This window comes from Anser brachyrhynchus, assembly GCF_964034855.1.
Source record: "Anser brachyrhynchus genome assembly, chromosome: 6".
Lineage (NCBI taxonomy): Eukaryota > Metazoa > Chordata > Aves > Anseriformes > Anatidae > Anser > Anser brachyrhynchus.
In genome coordinates, this window is record NC_137700.1 from 19,105,861 (window position 1) to 19,125,979 (window position 20,119).

At 35.7% G+C, this 20,119-nt stretch overlaps 2 protein-coding genes across 28 annotated transcripts in view; one reads left to right on the forward strand and one right to left on the reverse strand.

Moving 5' to 3' along the window:
* The window catches only part of LRRTM3 (leucine rich repeat transmembrane neuronal 3), a 133,480-nt gene extending 120,403 nt beyond the window's left edge, over window positions 1–13,077 (forward strand). The window contains exon 3 of one of the 2 annotated variants that reach the window (XM_080597517.1): window positions 638–13,077. In XM_080597517.1, the coding sequence (XP_080453643.1) occupies window positions 638–847 (210 nt within the window). In that variant the 3' untranslated portion in view covers window positions 848–13,077. The remainder of the gene's footprint in view (window positions 1–637) is intronic. The other variant, XM_080597519.1, reaches the window with a different exon arrangement.
* CTNNA3 (catenin alpha 3) overlaps window positions 1–20,119 on the reverse strand; it is a 488,015-nt gene that overhangs the window by 351,972 nt on the left and 115,924 nt on the right. The window lies entirely within an intron of this gene.

Below are 20,119 nucleotides of genomic sequence, written 5' to 3' on the forward strand. Positions count from 1 at the left end.
AAAGCATTTGAACTAAACCTACAATAGAGAAGCTTCCAGCTAACACAGCCTAACGGTGGATGAAGCTACCACCCACCTTGGTGCTTCATTTACTGTAGGCTGCTAGATTCCATGTTTATGCTACAATAGGAAATGTGCTGATCTGTGGGTATTTCCCAGGAGACCAAAGATCTTGCACACACTGATACATTCAAGCAAGATACACTTTTAAACTTCAAAATCCATTTAAATTTCATTTGAAATATTGCATTTAACCCCAACTGAAACACTCTTTCTCCTCCCTGATAGACTGATTTTAGCAGAGGCTAATTATATTCTAAAGATGGAGTTCAATCGCATCTTAATACAAACCTGACTCCTTTACAGCACTTGCACACACTAGCACATTCGTAGTCCTATGCCACAAGATCAAAGGTGGTAGTTGCTGGACTTAAAACAACTTAGGAAGGACCAGGGTTTGGGTGGGGTGGCGGGAATAGAGGGAGAGGTATAAGGAAACTATTTTTTTACATGCAGCACTGTATTTGGTTTTAGCCAGTGTTTTTAGATAGCTCATTTCCTTAACATCAAATTCTTGCAAGAAGGTTTGGATTATGCCTTGGCAACTGGCTCGTTTTCATCTTTGTTTTTCCCCCAGATTCCGCTGGCTATGAATGTGTCAACATTTCTTGCCTATGATCAGCCCACAATAAGTTATTGTGGAGTACATCATGAACTGCTTGCTCACAAGGGTTACGACTCGAATGCCCGGGAAGAAACAGTGGAAACACACCTAGAAACTGATCTGGATCTGAGCACAATAACAACAGCAGCACGAATCAAGGAACACAGTCAGCAGCTGGCCTAACTGATGGGGTTTTTTTGGTGGTAGTGGTGATTTATTTTTTTTCCTGTAGCAGAGGCTGCAACCAAATTCTACGTAACATTACTGACAGAAATGAGAAGACATAATAATATGGATTCTAGGATCCCTGTTCAATTTAAAAAAGAACCACAAAGATTAATTGTTTCAAGTCTACAATTTGTAATTAGTTAAGTTGTGCAGTATTTTTTGACTTCAGAGTATGACCCTTGAAGTGAATCTTTTTTCAAAACTCATCCTACCTACCTGTATAAACTGTACAGATGTAATGTATTTTTCATATTGTAAAGTTTCAATTACCAAGAACAGCTGGTATGTACAGTACCATAATTTAATTACATCTTACAAGTTTCAGTTTCTAAAGTTTTAAATTAACAAAAGTTATTTCTTGTGTTATTCAGTTACTCTGTTTTGTAGGGATCATTTTGTTACTGCTTTTGTGCCCAGAAAACTTTAATCTAAAATTCTGTCCTTTGCAGAATATGCACCATTTTTACCATGTTTAAAGTGTAGAATTTTATCTACTTGTTCCAGAAGTAATATATTAACCAAAAGGATGGTTTAACTACTCAGACTTCTAAGAAATTCTTGAAATACATAGCCAAGTTTTCTTATAAATGAAAATCAAAAAAAAAAAAAAAATTATATTCGCAGTTTTCCTCAGACTTGCCTGTTGCCTTGAAAAACAGCCTGATTTTAAATCAGAAAAATGTAGTGATGAACAGATGTATTTTAACAACAAAGTTTATGTATGCAACTGTTAATCAACACTGACGAAGTTTTGTAAAGCCCCACTGTTCTGCAAGACAACATGAACAGGAGGCTTCAATAGGCAGCTGTCTTTACAAAATCTGCTCTGAAAGCATAGCCTGCCAAACCAGGCATTTGTATTTCATTTTAAAGATATAAGGGCCAAAACCCACTTCTGTCAAAGACAGTTGCTGACAGATGTGGCAACAAAAATAAGCCCTCAAAGTTATATTAGTGCTAGAATGTAAAATGTTACTCAAAAGCAAGAAACTTCTACTTTGCTGGAAATTATAGTTATTTGGACCAAATGGTAAAGGTTAATAGTCCTTTAACATGTTGCATCTAGCTAAGAAAAAAAAAATCTTCAGCCACAAATGTAGTATTAAGTCTTTAACAATTACTACATTGCTTATTTGTCTACCATTTAATATTGAAGCATTCTTATATCCCATTCATCAGTTTTAAATGTTCAAGACTTCTCAATACTGTATGAGAATTACTTTTATAACACTACCCTCAATTTGTAATCATAAAAGATTACAGAAATTAGAAACATAGCATACCATACTGACTGGGTGAAATATCAAAGGGAACAGAAGCCTTCCGAAATACAGGAGAAAAGTTTCATATGGTGAAGCAACTTTTTTATAATAAAGAGAAATTATATAACCACAATCTATTTTTCTGAATGTTTATCCCACCATATTTTCATGTAGCTTCAAAGCAGAAGACTGAAATTTAAAATTACAATTCAACTGTTTGTACAAAATATAAAGCAACTATAACGAAGAATAACTTCAAAATACTGTTAACAAATTAATCTACATTCACTATCTTTTAAGTGGAAACAGTGTCAAAACAGAATACATTGTACTGTTTATTTATTTAGCATCTTAGATTTTGTAACATATTTTGCATAAATTATTTGTTATTCAAAACATTACTCGTCTTTTTAAGACTCATCTTAAGCCTCCACATTTCAGTTTCTTATATCTTTACTATGTGGGTTCTTGAATTTCTGGTCATCTTCTATAGCTCTGGAATTTTACTATGCACAGTTTGAAAATACATTTTGCTAACTATAAAATGAAAGCAAAAATGCAGCCATCATTCTGGAGTCGAGTGACATTTGTACTGCAGGAAGAAGTTAACTGCTTTCTTTCAAAGCTATTTTAAGGTTTAATGTTTAGCCATTCTAGTCATGATAGAAGGCTGGAGTTCTTAGACTCAAATGCCATCCTTCCAAGAGATTATTTCAGTTACTCTTACTCTGCCCTTCCTTATTTTTACTTTGACCGACTACCCTCTAATATTTACGGTGTGTGAATGGGGTTCTGGCATTGATGCAATTACTCAAAATGCACTGGTGCTCAAAGGTTCCAAGTACTTCCAGTTTATGGAGAACTATATGATAGGAATAGTTTCCATGTTAGACACTCTAATGAACTTAGAGCCATCAATTTTCTCGATAAAAGCATGAAAAATATTTTCTTACGCCAAGACAAAATATTTTTGATAAAACTGAGTAAAGAAGCACAACTGGGTATACACACACATTCACGTAACACAAATGTTTCTCCTTTTGTTACTTTCCCTCAACAATGAAGCTTTCGTTAATGACTGTGGTTTGTCTTAGACCTCTCTTGAAACATTTGTTGTTTTAGACCAATATATCAATAAGAGACTGGTAGAAAACAGGGTGACAGAAGTAGGAGCAATTTTGCACCCCACAGCTCTGCTGTATTATCTCTATCAATTTCAGGCTCTCTAACCCAGCTGGGCCACTCTTTGACCTCAACTATTTCTTTCCAGTGCTCTGACAGACAGACACAGCATCCTTGGGCTTAAATCACAGAATATCCTGAGTCGGAAGGGACCCACAAGGATCACCTAGTCCAACTCCTGGCTCTGCACAGGACCACTTAAAATTCAGACCATGTGTCTGAGAGCATTGTCCAAACACTTCTTGAACTTGGACAGGCTCGGTGCCGTGACAACTGCCCTGGGGAGCCTGTCCCAGTGCCTGACCACCTCTGGGTGCAGAACCTTTCCTTAACACCCAGCCTGACCCTCCCCTGTCCCAGCTCCATGCCGTCCCCTCGGGTCCTGTCGCTGTTCCCAGAGAGCAGAGCTCAGGGTCTGCCCCTCCGCTCCCCTCGTGAGGGAGCTTCAGGCCACTATAAGGCCTCCCCTCATCTCCTCTTCTCAAAGCTGAACGAACTAAGTGAAAGAAGCAGAATATCCACCCCAACGTGGAGAGTTAAAACACACATTTCTGTAAGCACCACTGGATACTGTTTTTTTCATGGACAGCATCAATTTGAAACTTGCTATTCTCAGCAAGACGTATGTCTACAAGGACATTAGATGACAGGTAGGTACCTTCCCTAAATTATATTAACGAAAAATAATATACATAAAGCTAACCCAGACAAGGACTTACTCTTTAGGTCCTACTTTAGGTGTATGCACATTGGCTTTCCAAGAGATTATTGCTAGCTATATACTGACTCAAAGCACACAGAAATACTAAATGCTTCAGTTACACGGTCTAAACAAAGACCTATCATATGTAGAAAAAAGAACAGTGTTATAAGCTATAAATTTGCAAGAAGAAAGCAGGCTGAACCTGTAGGTGTAGGGTCATATATTTATTTACAGAAGGTCACTTTCATATAGCATTTCCATTTGAAATAAGATGCATAAAACAGAAATAGAGGTAGCTACCAGTATCAATCTCAGTCAAGTGATACCAGCAAACCTTGGTAAAACATTTTATCAAGAGAACTAGGCAAACTTATTATGCTTGAATAATACAATCTGATGAATAGTGTAACCTCTATCAATAAATAAATGATAATAGTAAAAAAAACCAGCTAATTTTCAACATAAATCAACAAGCAACAACTTACACCATCCATCAGTGAACTGTGGTTTTAAAGCAGTTTACTGGGCTGAAACACCTACTAGGAAGTTGAGCACAAGTTTCTGAAATTTGGTTCTATCTGAGGAATAAGGTATAGATGAAGATTTATGATTAATCTGACAAATTATCACGTCTCGAGACCTAAATACATGTAAGTATATTAAAAAATTACAAACCAAAGTAACATCAACACAAAAAAAGCAAATGGCCATTTCAATTAAAAAGTGATCAAAATGTGCAGTATAAGTTTTTGTACACACTATTTGCAAGGGACCACGGGCTACCATAAACAAATAATAGTAATAATAATATATATACACAGTTTTTACTGATACAAGTATACATATATATATAGTGTATGTACATATATATACATATATGTATATATTTGACAGCATACAACAAACCACAACAATCCATTACTGTTATTTCCAATCCTCAGACTGGACAAGAGAACAGAAATTCTGCAAAAACTGAAACATGAATGGAAAAAGAAGTCTGCAAGTGCACCACCACGGACAAGAAAAATAAACCCAGGATTCCAGTACCAAAGGAATTTGCTTTATTAGTAACGTAGCTACTCAGATACGTTTAATGTAAACAAATGACACGATCACGTATAGTGTCAAATACAAGCTGCTCTACTTAGTTCCCAACTGGTCTAGCAGAAATACCTTTACTGAAAAGGTAAACTTTAAAATATTGAAGAGTAGCCCCGGTTTCCAGAAGTTTTAATAAGTTAAATGTCCCTGACAACTGCTGAGATATGAATCAACTTGGTTCTCTTCAAAAGGCTAGCAACCACTCAATAGTTTACTGGTTATCAGCTGAATATAAATTGAAACCAGTAACATGATTTAAGAGGTTATTTTCAATGTATCATTGTAACTTCTTGGAAGACTGAATTTTTCTCTTTGTAACACAGCACCTAATGAAAAATTTTAGTCTGATCTTTAAACATAACGACAAAAAAATCCAGAACATCTCTCCATATTTTCAGGAACAAAGCATAAATATCTGTAAAAGAACATAGTAATGGTTCTACACAGTCACATCAAAGGTACCTCAAGGCCTGGTAAGCTGTCTTGAACAGCAGCTAAAAGATGAAGCCTGAGAAAGAACTAAAGAATGGTGTAAGCACATTGCAGTGCTTCCCCAGAACGCCCTCCTCAGACACCAACAATCTGTAGGCCAGGGTCGCAATAGAGCCAAAGGTAGCGTGTTAGTAAGTCCTTCGGTGAGTCTTTTGAGTTCCCTTGAAGCCTCGTGAATTTTTTAACACTCAAGTCCTACTGAAAGTAAATTTACTTTGACAAGAAAAGTCACCTCTTCTCTTTGTTCTCGCAATGAATGATAGAGTAGCATAATAACAATATTTTTTACTTCCATTTCTGACCAAGAAATATGATTGTCATGTAATTAGTAATGACAAACTGATGACTTCCAGGTAGTTTGAATAACATCCATACGGCCATCTAAAGCATAGATGTTATCTGATACCCTATAGATTTAATTACAGATTTCCTGCTGGGAGTTAAAACCGAGGTTCAGCTCACCAGAAAGCAGAATAATTTTTCAGCTTTCTCAAGTCCATCAAAATGGTAAACGAACAAACTAAAATCTTTCTCACAAAGTAGTGCAGAACAATTTCCAACACAGAAATACATACATGAACCTCTTATTCTATATGGGTTTGACTGTATGATCTGTACCTAAAGCAGATGCTCACTAAATGCCTAATCTTATCTCTAACATTTAAGTGAATTAATAGTGCTATCCTAACATAACAAGGCCAAATTCCATTCTCCTGCTCTAATTATAGAACCTGATTAATTTTAATTATAAAGTTTCAGAATAAATCAATGTGAACATCATCAGAGTTCATGATTAATGTTATTTTAATGAACACCTAAGGAATTAACATTTTGCCACTAGAACCTTGCTAAGAATTTTTATGTGGAGCTGAAGTGCAACGTGTACAACTGTGAAAATCCCACATGGCACAGAGCTTTGAGTCTACTTTATCAACATCAATTTTGTATGTAAATAAATCATTCTTAAAACTGTCTCTTTAGATGGATAGCTACAACGGAGCACCTTCTGTGTAACAGGAAATGGCTCTGCAACATGGAATTCATTATACCCAGTCCTGTTCCATTAAAGACCTAATACACTCATAATCGTGGACACTTCAAAGTATCACCCCACCTACAGCCACGATGCATGTAATGATGGTAATTTACAAGTGAGTGTTAATTAATGTTTCATTAATATAGAATTTCTTGGGATCAACATCACAGCCTTATTAATATCAAATGACCTAAACAGAATGAATGTTATTGTAATGAACACTGAAGGAATTGAAAATGTTCAGTTACATAAGAACACATCTTCCAGCTTTCAGAGGGTACTTTTCACTTTGTATTTTTTAAGAAACAGACTTTACGGTGGATGCAATTCAGCACTAGCTCTATCTACAATCTAATCCCAAAGTAATTGCACCAATGAAATATATTTCAAAGTCAAATAATTTAGGCTTTCTATATACTAATTCTGTGCTTCTTAGAGAACAAAAACTCATCAGCTAGGGATGAGAACATTCATAAATAACAAATGATGTGTCCCTCCAGCACTATGTACTTTAATAATTTCAGCAGTTTTATAAAAGTGTGTTATAAATGAGGCAGGGAAAGACACTAACTGAACCATTCGTATTGGACACATTTTGTTTTCATTTGTTCATTCAAATGAAATATTGAAACTGATTTATTTTTCTAGTAAGGAGGATGCACCTGTCTTCTACCTTTTGCTGTTGGTAACTTTATCTTTACATGTAAAGAACCTATAACTCACATGATTAGTCTAGACTTTAATATGAAAAGGCATTATTTTCATTTTCAGGAAAGGAAAAAATAGTTATCTATGGTATAATTACATACATAACTAAGATTCAAGAAGAGGATTTTTTTTCTTGTCTAATGCTGAAGCATTATTTAGACACTTCTTTTTTTTTTCCTTACTCTTCTGCATTTTGCCTCTTTCTCCAAGTTCTGACTGTCACAATTGAGAATGCAATAAATAAAAAACTATTTGGGCTGAGGCACTGGAGTTAAAACAAAGTGTTAAATACCTTTCAATTTCCAGAACTGAAGAGGTTTGCTGCCTACTGAGCACACACTACAGCTTGTCTGACTCAAGTGCCTTTTACTTCACTACTAGATCCTGCAAATACAAACTCACAAATATGCTAATGTTGTCACATGTAAATAAAAATCAAGTTTTTCTTTCTACCACAACACAAGTCGGGAGGGTTTTTTGTATCTCTTTACACACTAAAGCCTTAAATACATATGAATAACAGATCTCAGCAGAAAGTGTTCTAACTCCACTTTCATCAAGTGTTTACAAAAAGAATGTTTTAAAAGGAACTGAAAGGGGTGAAGATGATGTCCCCCCTATCTGAAAGTAAAATCAACTTTACCGTGATAGATGCTTCTGTAATTTCTTTCGAAATCTGCAGTATGTTGAGGTTGGAACATGGAATCTCCATCCATCTATGTCCACACTTAACTCTTCTTCCTATTAGGATATTTTTCCTTATGCCTAACCTAAAACTTCCTAACTACAATGTAAGCCCTTTATTGGTTCTCACATCCACACTGACAACAGAAAACAAATTAATCCTTTTCTCTTCACAAGCAGCTTTTCAGTATTGGCTTACTCTTTTCCCTTAGTTCCTTTTCCAAATGACTGTAATTGCTACTTGTACACTTAGTAGGTTTACACCCAGATATCCCAGAGACCTTGATAAAGGTTATCAAGTATAACCTGTACAGGTTATACAACTGACTGAAAGTCTCATGATGATCTAACAAAAGAAAGCAGGATACTTTCCAAAATTTCAAGCTTTCATAAAGACAGATACAGTGCATGTGAAATGACCAACACAATTTTTAGAACTTTTTTTTAAAATCATAAATAGGGATGGAATTAGTGAAGCTAAGCATTGTTGATTTAATTTCTATTTCCATTTTTAAGAGGTTATAATTCCTAAGAATTAGGGAAGAGTCATATCTACTCTCTAGCTTAAATGCTGCAATTTCTAAGCTACTCTTTCCCTGAAGCTTTCTGCTATATTTCTGTAGAAGACCCCTTGAACCTACAAGGAATTGTGCTGAAGATAACTGGTCCCAAACAAGGGTAAGATCTGCCTCTGTTCTGCACTGCAGGATCAATTTCATCATTTGAATTTCAAGTGACAAGTGTAATGTAAATTGCTGCCTGACTCCTCGGCACTTGTTCTTTCTTTTATTCTCTACCTGTGTGCATTTTGGCTCAGGATTTTTGAACTTCCACCTCTTCTTTAGCAAAAGAAACACAAGATTATAAACTTATTTCAGTTGATTTATGCTAAATTACATTCTAAGATTGCTTCATGTAATATGCAAAAATCTTATTAAAAATCAAATTATTTTTACAGAAAGAACAAATTAATTTCTGCTTTCGGAAGTTAGCATTAATGGCCTATTGAAAGATTTTGTGTTATAGATTTTCTTTTACAAAATTCCAGGTGGGGCAGTTGTGAAGAGACAATCCTCATACCACAAAAATACAACAGTTACTGGAATACGACACTAGCTAAAACTTGAAATGCAGATTTAAATGCAGAAATAATTGCATGTCACTTCTGAGAAGAGATGTAAAGAAAGTGGATATAAGCATTTTGGATGCAACTAAATTACGTTGCAGGAACAAAATACGTGTTCTAAAAAAACGATACGGAGCTAACACAGAAGATATTTAAGGGTGGGTTTTAAAAGGAGGTACAGGCTGATAAAGTGCTACATAAGAAAGAAATGGGAAGGATTAAATTTAAGTCTAGATTGAAGACACAGAAGCAATCAACCTGATCAAGAAACAGACTTCTGCCTTCCTCGCAAATGAAAAACATCTTATTTCCAGTTTTTGTAGTATTAAATATCTTTTGTGTATCTGAGTAATCAGAAGGACAGCACCCAAATGTAAATCATTAAGAGTGATAAAGCTGGCCTTATAGACGTGAACTGGAAGGAGTAACTGAGCACAGGGAAAAAGCAGACATTGCCATCATACACAAACATTTACATCTCAATTTTCTAACTGATTCAGAAGACAAATAAACATATCAAAGTTTCTTTGTTAAAAATCAATTGTTACTGCTATTGACCTGTTTCATCTAAGAGTTTGGGGGAACAGAGAAACGGAAAATAAATGGAAGACAATTACTAAAAAAAGGTTTTGAAAATGTAAGGACACTAAAGTACTGCTCATATGAAAATTAATCCAAATACAAGGGACAATGAGCATATATAATGCTGCCTATCAAAAGCAGTCAGAGGTCTGCTACGCTTTAGCAGCATATTTTCCCATTAGTCACACAGTTTTCAAGACTAAGTGATAAAGGTAACCTTGGAAAATAATTTACAAAATAAGCAAACATTATAAAAGGCAAATCTTTGACTTGCAGCATCAACTAGACAACTAAGCTGAAATTCTGTGAGATGTTCCTTTCCTAAGTGTAATGTCTGACAGACAGAACTGAAGAGATAAATAAGGAAACCAGCAATTAAGAATGAGAATGAACAGTGCTAACTACCAATAACAACTCTTGAGATCCATGCAGCTATTACTCAGGCAGAAAAGCAATAATCTCCTTTAAAGCTGTCCAAAAATGAATCAGCATTTCACTGAAAAACATATCCGTCTATGCCAAGAACTTTAGGAAATACATCCAACTAGGTAAAAAAAATCATTCTATCTAAAGAGAAGGGGTGGAACAATATCTGAAAATGAGGAAAGATAGGAGAGAAAACAGTAAGAGAAGCATACAAAAAAGTTGAACAAAAAGATCCAACCATGAATAACTACAAAGAACTTGACAAAACGACATTATCTGGCCAGTATGGTAACAGATTAATATGAACAAATAAGCAGAAATGATGACAATGGGAAGGCGCAGATTAAACTGCTCATTTACATTGATCAGATGCAATCCTCTGGGGGAAGAGTAGTGAACACAGTGACATCTAGATTCAACACATTTTTACTGCCATCGCAGATGAGGTAGACAAGTTGAGTAAGATGCTATGTTGCATCAGAAGGATAGGATAGTAGCACCTTGAAGACACTACTGTGGGAACTGATGGTATCATTTCAGCTTAAATACTTCATTCTGTTTGGACACCTCAAAGTAAATACGCTCGTTTTCTTCTGACAAAAAAAAAAAAAAAGCTTTTATTTTGGGGCAATAACTCAAAAAATGCATCTTTTACCTTTAGTAAAAGCACACAGGAAAAGGTAAAATACTCTGCTCCCAAAATTCATATAAAAATAATAGCTTTGCATTCAGATATACTTTATTTAAGGATGATGAAGCAGACTTCGTGGATTGCAGAACCTTATAAATCTTTTCTGATTTCTTTTGGGGTAGAGGGAAAAGGGGAACTGTTCAAGGAAAAGATGATAGATTACATTTGCCTGTGAGTAATAAGGCTTCCTACAAGGACAAACAGCATAGACTCTGAGTGGTTACACACAGTTTGAGGCCAAAAGAGACATACAGAGTCTGGTTATGGTTAGAAATTTAATCGGCAACAAAACATTGATAAAAAATGAGTGAGGAAAACAGGATGAATTCGCAACATTTTATGCAACTTTTCTCTTTTACTAGTTTGCTTAGCTTAAACACTAGGTCAAGCCTAAATTTCTTCTATACTGTGCAGAAGTAATGAAATTCCTTCAGCTTCAGCAGGAATTCTTCTGTCTTGCAGCATGAATATCAGTAGAAAAAGAAAATAGAAAAATGGCATAGTGGAAATGTGAAAACATCAAAGAGAACACAATTCATATAAACAAGGGACAGTAAAAAGACTTTTTTTAAAAAAAAGGAATTATATTTTTCAAAGAAAGTATAAGACATTGCAATAAACATGGGTGTCTTTCAATGTAGGTAACAATAAAAAGCATGACTTTCAGCACAAACCACACTCTTTAAAAAGCAGAAAAGATTCCTTAAAGAAAATTACACAGAGCTGAGCTTAACTACTTGAAACAAGATGACTGTCTGTCTCCACTAATGTTAGTCAAAGTTCCACCATTGGCTTCAGCAGATTGGACCTTTAAAAGTAATGGGATTTTGGCCTTTATACGGTTGAGATTCAGCAGCAGAGATAAGAATGAGTGTTTTATGTAGCACAGTTTGAGATAGGCAATGGCCTGTCTCACACGAGCCAAGCACACAATGAGGTACTTGTCTGCAAACACCTGAGATTTTTTCTATACTTTGAAAGCATATTTGAGAGGGCAACTCATTCCTTTTCATACTGAAAGAACCAACTCATCAAGACAGAGACTTAAAAACTTTTAAGTAATGAGTCACTGAGAAGATGCTCTTAGGAGCCGCAGGAGACTGGTCCCCTCTTGGCCAGAACTGAAATGGAGCTTTCTCCACCTCCTCCTTATGAGAAACAAAAAGGCTTTGACTCACTAACGCTACGCTTTGTCGCAACACAATTCCAAAAGAGTGAAAACTCTGTCCTGCTGGATAAAAGATACTAAAAGTCAAAGTGTCAGTTAGCCAATCCCCTCCCCTGCTCATCATGCTTTCCTTTAAGCTGGTGATCAAGCTAAGTATTCTCATTGATTTTTATTTTTTCTTTTTTTTTGGAGATGCAAAAATTGTACATAAACCCCACCGGATCCTGAGAAAACAGTACCTTCTTTCTCTGAAGTCTCCTCCAAGAGATCCTCAGTTCCCAGCTCAGGAAACTCCTGAACTTTATCTCAGCTGAGCATGCTCAGCCATGCTCAAAGGAAGTGTATTCTTCCTTCCTTCAGGAAAGCTTCACCTGAACAAGACGTTACAGAGGCCAAAGAAGGAAACTAAGCAACCTTTCTCTCTGCCTTGAGCCAAAATATAACATACAGTAACAGTCAGTAAATAGTAAACAATCAAACAGCAAAAATGATACCATCAATCACATCATCCCAGAACAACAGGATTCACAGCTTATATAATAGTCCATAGATCAAAAGTGTCAGAATAAGTTATTTTTTTCTTTTTTGTTCTTTAGGAACTTGAGGCTATTTTCACGGTTGCTTTATGTATTACTTCAGCACAAGCCAACAAGATATTGAATGAGAATTCATTAGCAGCTGGTCAACTGTAAACAGTCCATCAATCATTTTATTTCCTTACTGTCAGCAATTTTAATTTCAACTCCGGAAAAAAACTTGTGCTTTAAACTGTGAAATATATCACATAAAATAATGACATTTGATAGTATATTTTTAGATTCTCAGACCAACTGGGAAAAAGCCATTTCAATACATAATGAAGCTATTCTTCCTTTATAGCCAACAAAACTCATGTAAAATTAAAAAAAAAAGCTTCTTCAAGTGGAGCACATGAATGAACTACAGTCTATTCCAGAATAAATCCATCAGTTTGTGCCTAAAGCTCCAGTAAAAAATTCTGAAAGAATTGCAAAGCTCCCTTATGTCTTATAATTACATGATTTCTGCCCAAAAAGAAGCAAATACAAAGTCTGTGTTGTCTTACATTCAAGCCTGTCATACATCAATCATTAACTATACAGGTACCTTTCATCTGAAACCCAGAATAGGTAGGTCCATAACTGCCTCGTTACCTCATTTTTTAAAATAGCATAATACCAACTGCATACAGAATACACTGAGAGCATAAACATTTAACAGCACGCCCACCCATCACATGAGGTCTGTCAAGCTGGCTGCTTCTCTGCCGAAGCTGTTAGCAAAGTTTCATCTGCCTGGCAAAACATTAGGTAAAACAGTCCTCCCTGAGCCGAAAGAAAGCAAAGCAGTATTATTACCTCTTGCATAAAAACAGTAAGAACAGGGATTCTGACATTTCTTAAAATATATAAATATTAAACATAACATTAAGTACTAACAGCAATGTTAAATATTAAATATTATTTATTGCATTTTACAATAACACTGGTAAATTATTGTTAATTTCTGCCATAGAACCAAATACAAGCAATATTTTCTTCATCACTGAGTTGTTTTTTACAGTGCATAGCAGCTTTCTTCAGAAAAGAGATAATATGAAAGAATAGCTCAGTTATTACGCAAATGTAATATTTCATTTTAATCTTGTACAGCAAAATTCCAGTCTTTTCTTTCTTGTATTTAAGTTCCAGCTCATGAACAGATCATAGGATATAAAATTGTTAAGTGGATTCTGAAATACTAAATTTAGATAAATCTTTCTAAAGTAGCTATAAATTTGATAAGGTAACAATTTCCTGCTACTATGATCAGCTGAATCGCTGTTAAATGTACTACTTGCATGCCAAGAGCTCACAAGGAAACAAACTCTCAGTATATATACAAATACTACTAGTAGGTTCTTTTGTATTCCAACCCTTCCCCAGATACTGAATGAAACTGAACTGGCAAAATCATGCTCAAGGGAATGTCATCTGCCACCTTCTAACCTCATCCTTTCCTTCATCATATGGTATGTCTCACCCCCCCGTGACCACAGAGATGCCTTACCAGAGTCAGTCATGCCATGCTGGTGACTTTCAAGCTGTGTCCCAGGGCAGATGTCTTCAAATGCTTCCATAAGGACCCTACAGCCTCCCTCATACAAAAAGCTAAGTTAACTGCTAATGTCACCAGAAGATGGTTGCTGGCCCACTATGGGAGGAATGGACAAGCTGGAGGAGAAGCACAGAAGTTAATGCTACAAAAAACACTTTCCAGTTCTTTCATGAGCCCCGCCTGGCATTTCTGTGTCACATGCAACACACAGACTCATGCAGAGCTGCCTTCCATCATGAAAGGGACAGTCTCGGGTCCTGCAAGATGACAGAGATGAGACTTCTTTGCCAAGAAGTTTTTGCTGCTGTGTGACAATGTACTGCTCAGCAAAGCAGTTCTTATTTAAAGAGTGGTTGCTGAAGTAAGTGGTTGCTTATTTAAAGTTCTTATTTTCTTCTATTACATTGCATTCAAACTCATTACTAGTCTTTGCTTCTCCAGGAAAGAGCTAAATATATTCTGTAAGGAAGGAGCAGGAGGAATTCCTTCAACCGTTTTTTTACAGTCCTTTTACAGACAGATAATTCTTCCTATACAATATTAAGGTTTTGAAAAAAAATTAGAAACATTGCTATCAAATAGAAAAGATAATCCTAGATTATTGCTGACTACAGCCTCTAGTTAGGTAGCTGCCCTATCCTTCTGTTTCATCTTTGTATAAGCTTGTTTTAATTTTTGCTTCTAAATTTTGCTTCTTTTGCTATCGAAACAATCGATAAAATTTAGAATAACCTAAGATAGCAAGGATTTTCCAATCTATAGAGCAATTAGAATGATTTACTTTATTTAATGTATTCTACTAAGCTTTGCAGCTGTCTGATTTGAGACATTTATTTGCTTCACATACTCAAACAGAAGGAAAATGTGCCAACTGGTACCATAAGCTTAGAAAATAACCACAAGAGGCACTTTTTGAGTAAAGCTGATCTTGAAATGATTTATATATATATATATATGTAATAATATGATGATGAGACTTTGCTTGTCTGTTTACTTTTTCAGCCTTCTGATCATTCTTACTGGTCACCATTACAATAATACAAGAGAATATTCTTACTACTTCAAATCCATCTAATTTCTTGCCCTGCCCTCATTACCAGAAGATCTTCCAATCTTCTGTTAGAAAAAAAATGTGTTAAACTTTGTATTAATCAAAGCCAGCAGGGACACGTAGGAAGTTGCACAGACTTTGGAATTTAGTTCAGGACAGACTTCACATACATAAGTCAGCACAGGCATCTGGAGATCATCCAGTCCAACCCTGCTCAAAGCACAGTCAGCTCAAGGGGGTTATTCGGGGCCATGCCCAGTCAGGTATGGGATGGGAACTCCATAACCTCTGGGGGTGCCTGGCCCTCAGCTGGACTTTGGGCTGATCACAACCCTCTGAGCACTGCATGTCAGCCAGCTTTCAGTCCACCTTGCTGTCCACTTGTCTAGTCCATGCTTCATCATTTTCTTCTAATGGAGACAGTGTCAGAAGCCTGACAAACGTCAACTTAAACAACATCCAGAATACTGCTGCACTGAACATGCATTTGAATATTGCGCAAATATATTTATGATGGGACAGGTTACTTATTTAGCTATTAAACCCTTTTTAAGAAAAGAATTTATGACAATAATTTAAGAAGATTATGTAAGATAATCACATTTGAAAATTTAAGGGAAGTATTTCAGATTTGCTTCAAAGAAAATTCTTGTTTGTTAAAAAAAATGGATTTGATATTAATTCATAATATAAATATTCTAATAGGAGTCCTCTAAACTATCAATGACTGATCTTTTTAATAAGAATTTTTTTAATCTTTTTAATAAGAATTAAAGTTAATTAAGTTACATAAACAAGAAGTAAATGCTTCCTAATCTGAAACCAAATACAATGTAGAAGTATATCTGGACAACAAAAACCAGCCGTCCTACACAGAGAGAAAACCCAATAGAAATGCATTCTGAAACAGCAGACTCTAGCAGTGTTCCTAGAAGCAGCATACTAATAACATTTAGAAAAATGATCAGTATAACATCACCAAGAAAATAAGAAATTGGTCAAGAAAAACCTCATGTACTGACAGCAATTTAGCATAAACTGTAAAAAAAAAATCTTGTAAGTTAAACAGCTAGGTGGATGTTCAGATAACAAACATTTGTAATATTCATTTGCAATGCTTTTTTATTATTTATTATCATAATCAATATTATTTTTTATGAATTATTGATTATCATAATCAAGAAACTATTTCAGCTGGGGAATAGAGAAAATGGTACACTGAAGTACTGAAGGTTCCCAGAAAAAAAAAAAAATATCTTGTCTTCAGCAACCTAATATATTTCCACTGCTCTCAGGTATACCGCGTTCAAATTACTATTGTACTGAATCATCTTCTACAGAGCCATGACTCGCTCATCACCCTACATTACTTCAATGCAAGCCTTAAGTTAAGATCCGATTAATCCTAGAAATAGCTTGGCTCAGAACCGTTAAATGAAAAACAGGGCTTAAGAACAGAAAATCTTTCATTATCTTTCTCTAGCTCGTGTCTATAGATCCCAGTTTACTGCAAATTCTGTAAGACCACATATAAACAGATAAATTTAACTGCAGCTTATTTTTTAACTGTAAATCTATTTAGGAAATTCACTAGATTACTTTTGTTTTTTAAGCACACTAAAATCTTTTTCCTGAATATTTCATATCTAATTTTCCTTTAAAACTAACCGATTGACAAAGTAACATTAGAGAAATAATTTTCAATTACCCATATAATACGTATGGAAACCCACCACAGGAGTATTGAAAGTCAATTAAGTACTCAACCAATGTCAGCAAAAGAAATATGAAAACTACATGTTTTCCTCTGTAAATGCCAGCATAATATGCCATATGGGCATATCAATTTTGCTGGAATTAATCTTTTTTTTCCTGAAGACATCATATTCAATAAAGTTATTAAAAAACCCTGAATAGGAAAAATCTGAGTGACACTTTCCACCCACACATCACACTGTGTATATAAATTTGAAATTTATGTAGTTTACATTTTGCTATACATGACTTCCAAACTTCTCTAGAAAACCAGTTTTTGAAAAAGTTTGAATATGAACAGAGAAATAAGAACATTTGAATCCATTCTTTTTACAGAAAGACATGAATAAAGTTCTGTTTGGACGTGTGCCAGCATAGAAATAAAGGAAAAAAGGATTTCAGGAAGACATCGGAGCTCTATATAATGACGTATGTGACTTAGCTTAACTCATCATGTCCTTCCAGGAGTTTCACCAACAGCAAAAAACAACAAGAAAAAAGGGACAAACGGTGTGAAAACAGTAAAATATTGAGACTTACCAGTATATAACCTGTGGACTGGTTGCAATACTTTTGATACCTGACAAGAACTCCTTGCAACAAAATTTTAATACACATCACCATAGCAGTTCTCTATAGAAGAGCAAACAGAATTTGGCAGGTTCTGACATGAGATTTCAGTGTAATAAGTCATGAAAAATGTATTCATGAAGTAAATACTACATTCCAAGTACATTTTCAGCATACCATCAAAAATATTCATATTAGAGTGCTCACTACACCCCTACTCCAAAACATAAATGCAAATCATCTGTTTTTTCACATTATTTATTTTTTCAATAGTAATGGCTCTGCCAAGCAAAGTGATCTAGATTAAGACTATAAACCCATCTGACAGAAAGAGGTTAGGTGAATCCATACGTGAATGGAGAATGCAAGCTTTACTAGAAAGAGCTGTAGCAGATTCAAATGTGTCTGGAGCTTTTTCATGAGTTTGCTTATTTGATTCATGTGTGTGAATTTTCTGCCATAAGAGATATCATTTTGTGTCCTAATTTAGTATTTGTGGAGCACCAATCTTCACATGCATATTACTATCTCTAATCCATTTTTCTGCAGCTATTAGATACAGTTAAATAATGGGAAATATTCCCAACAGATGTAATGATCTAACAAAGACCAGGGGGCAATACTCTAAATAAAAAGCATGAAACATTTCCTTTTTAAACTGAACAAAATAGTTTCTTCAGCTTGAAATAACTCTTTTAGGGGACTTTTTGCAACTTCCAGAACTACCAAAAATGTTCCCTATGAGCACTGAAATGAAAAATCCACTGCTCAGGACAAGAGTAATTAGCTTAAATGCAAGACACACTGCACCACTGTGACTATAAACCGAAATGTCTTGTCTTCTCTCTAGCCAGGAAAAGTGGTAAAAATCTTTAGCAAAGCATAAAGCACAAGTAACATGAAGTTTTGAGGTATCTATAAATTCTTCCACTCCAAAAGAGTAAACATGACCATGAAATACTAAACAAAATATTCTCAATCACTGGCAGTCTCCACAAAGACAGTGGGTCAGACCTTAAGCTGCTGGTGACAAGCACTCAAAACAAGAGTAAAGCAAGGCCTTTGTACTCCACAGCACTCAAATTCACGAGTCAAGATAAACAGTAAGGCCCAGAACCAAGCCATCAGTACACACCTGTTTTTCCATACATTTTCTGTTTTTAAGTTTCCAGTGTTCAGGTTCCAGGAAAAAGACAGCAATTACAATTTGACTGCACAACTTCCAACAACTACCCAGTGCGTCAGCTTTCATCCTTCCCACAGCTAGACCTTCCCCATGGCTATACACGGCTCTGCGCTGCATATCATTTTTATTTTTTTTTGGAAAGCTCAGCATGGTCCAGCTCACTCCCTGTCTCAGGCATCCCTGTACTATCAGGGTTCCCAGGTTGTCTGGTCCCATGCTCACAATGTTGCAGTTCATATGCTCAGATCCAAGCATGGCTCAAATCCAAATGTCTCTCATATCGAGAAGTTCTGGACACAAACCTGTGGTGAAGCACAAGGCTTCAGACAACTTTCAGGGAATCCCCAGAAATAAAGCTCCACAGCTGCATTTCCAAGGAAAATGCATCAGTAATTTTCGCCTATTTTCTTAAATGTCTCAACGGGAGGCTGAAACCACCCCTGGGGTGAGCAGGGATGACATGGCACTCTGCTCTGTGCCACACTCAGCACGTATGGTGCAACAGTGGGACAGCGGGCAGCAGCCCCTGCTTGTGGCACAAGAAGCACAGGGACCTCCAAAACTACAGACTAAATTACTGAGTTGCCGCTGGTTTGCACAATCACATGTTCCTGTGAGTTTTGTGTGAAACACTCTGTGAAATATTTTTAACAAAATCAATTATTTTGTGGTACTGACACATTTTTCGAGCCTGGATCAAGTTGGTATGTTTATTTAAAAAAAAAAAAAAAAAAAGAATATCGTTTTCAGAAATATTTTGACATAAATCTTTCAGATTCCCACTTGAAAATCTTTTTAAGATACAAACCTTGAAAACTCACAAAAAGTTTTAAAATGGCAACAACAATGCAAACAATTTTACTGACATCATGTGCTGTAGGTAATTTCAGCATAAAAACATAGCTAAGAAACAGATGACTTTGAAACACACAACAAATATGAAAGAAATCACAACCTACAAGGAAAGGCATACAGCATACTAGCCAAGCTTGAATAAGAAAATACAGCTATACACTCAACCAACACCCTGAAAACAACACTGAGAAACTAATAAAGCTCCAATTTCATAAAACAACATTCCAAAAGAGGAAACTAAGTCAAGAATGCAGCTGTCACACCATCAGTATACCTAACCTGTCTTCACCAAGCATTTTTCAGCCTTGTCTGAATAACCTAACCAGCGATATTTATTCAAACCCACAGGTTATGGTGCAGAACAATTATTCAGACATAGTATCCCTACTAATGAAGGCAGAAAAAGCTGTGCTTGTCATCCTAATTGCTGCTCACTACAGCCCACTTTAACCCACATTCAATCACAACTCTTATCCCTTCTGATCACCCAAATGAGTGCATATCCTTATTGTGACTGGGACTGAAAGCAGACAG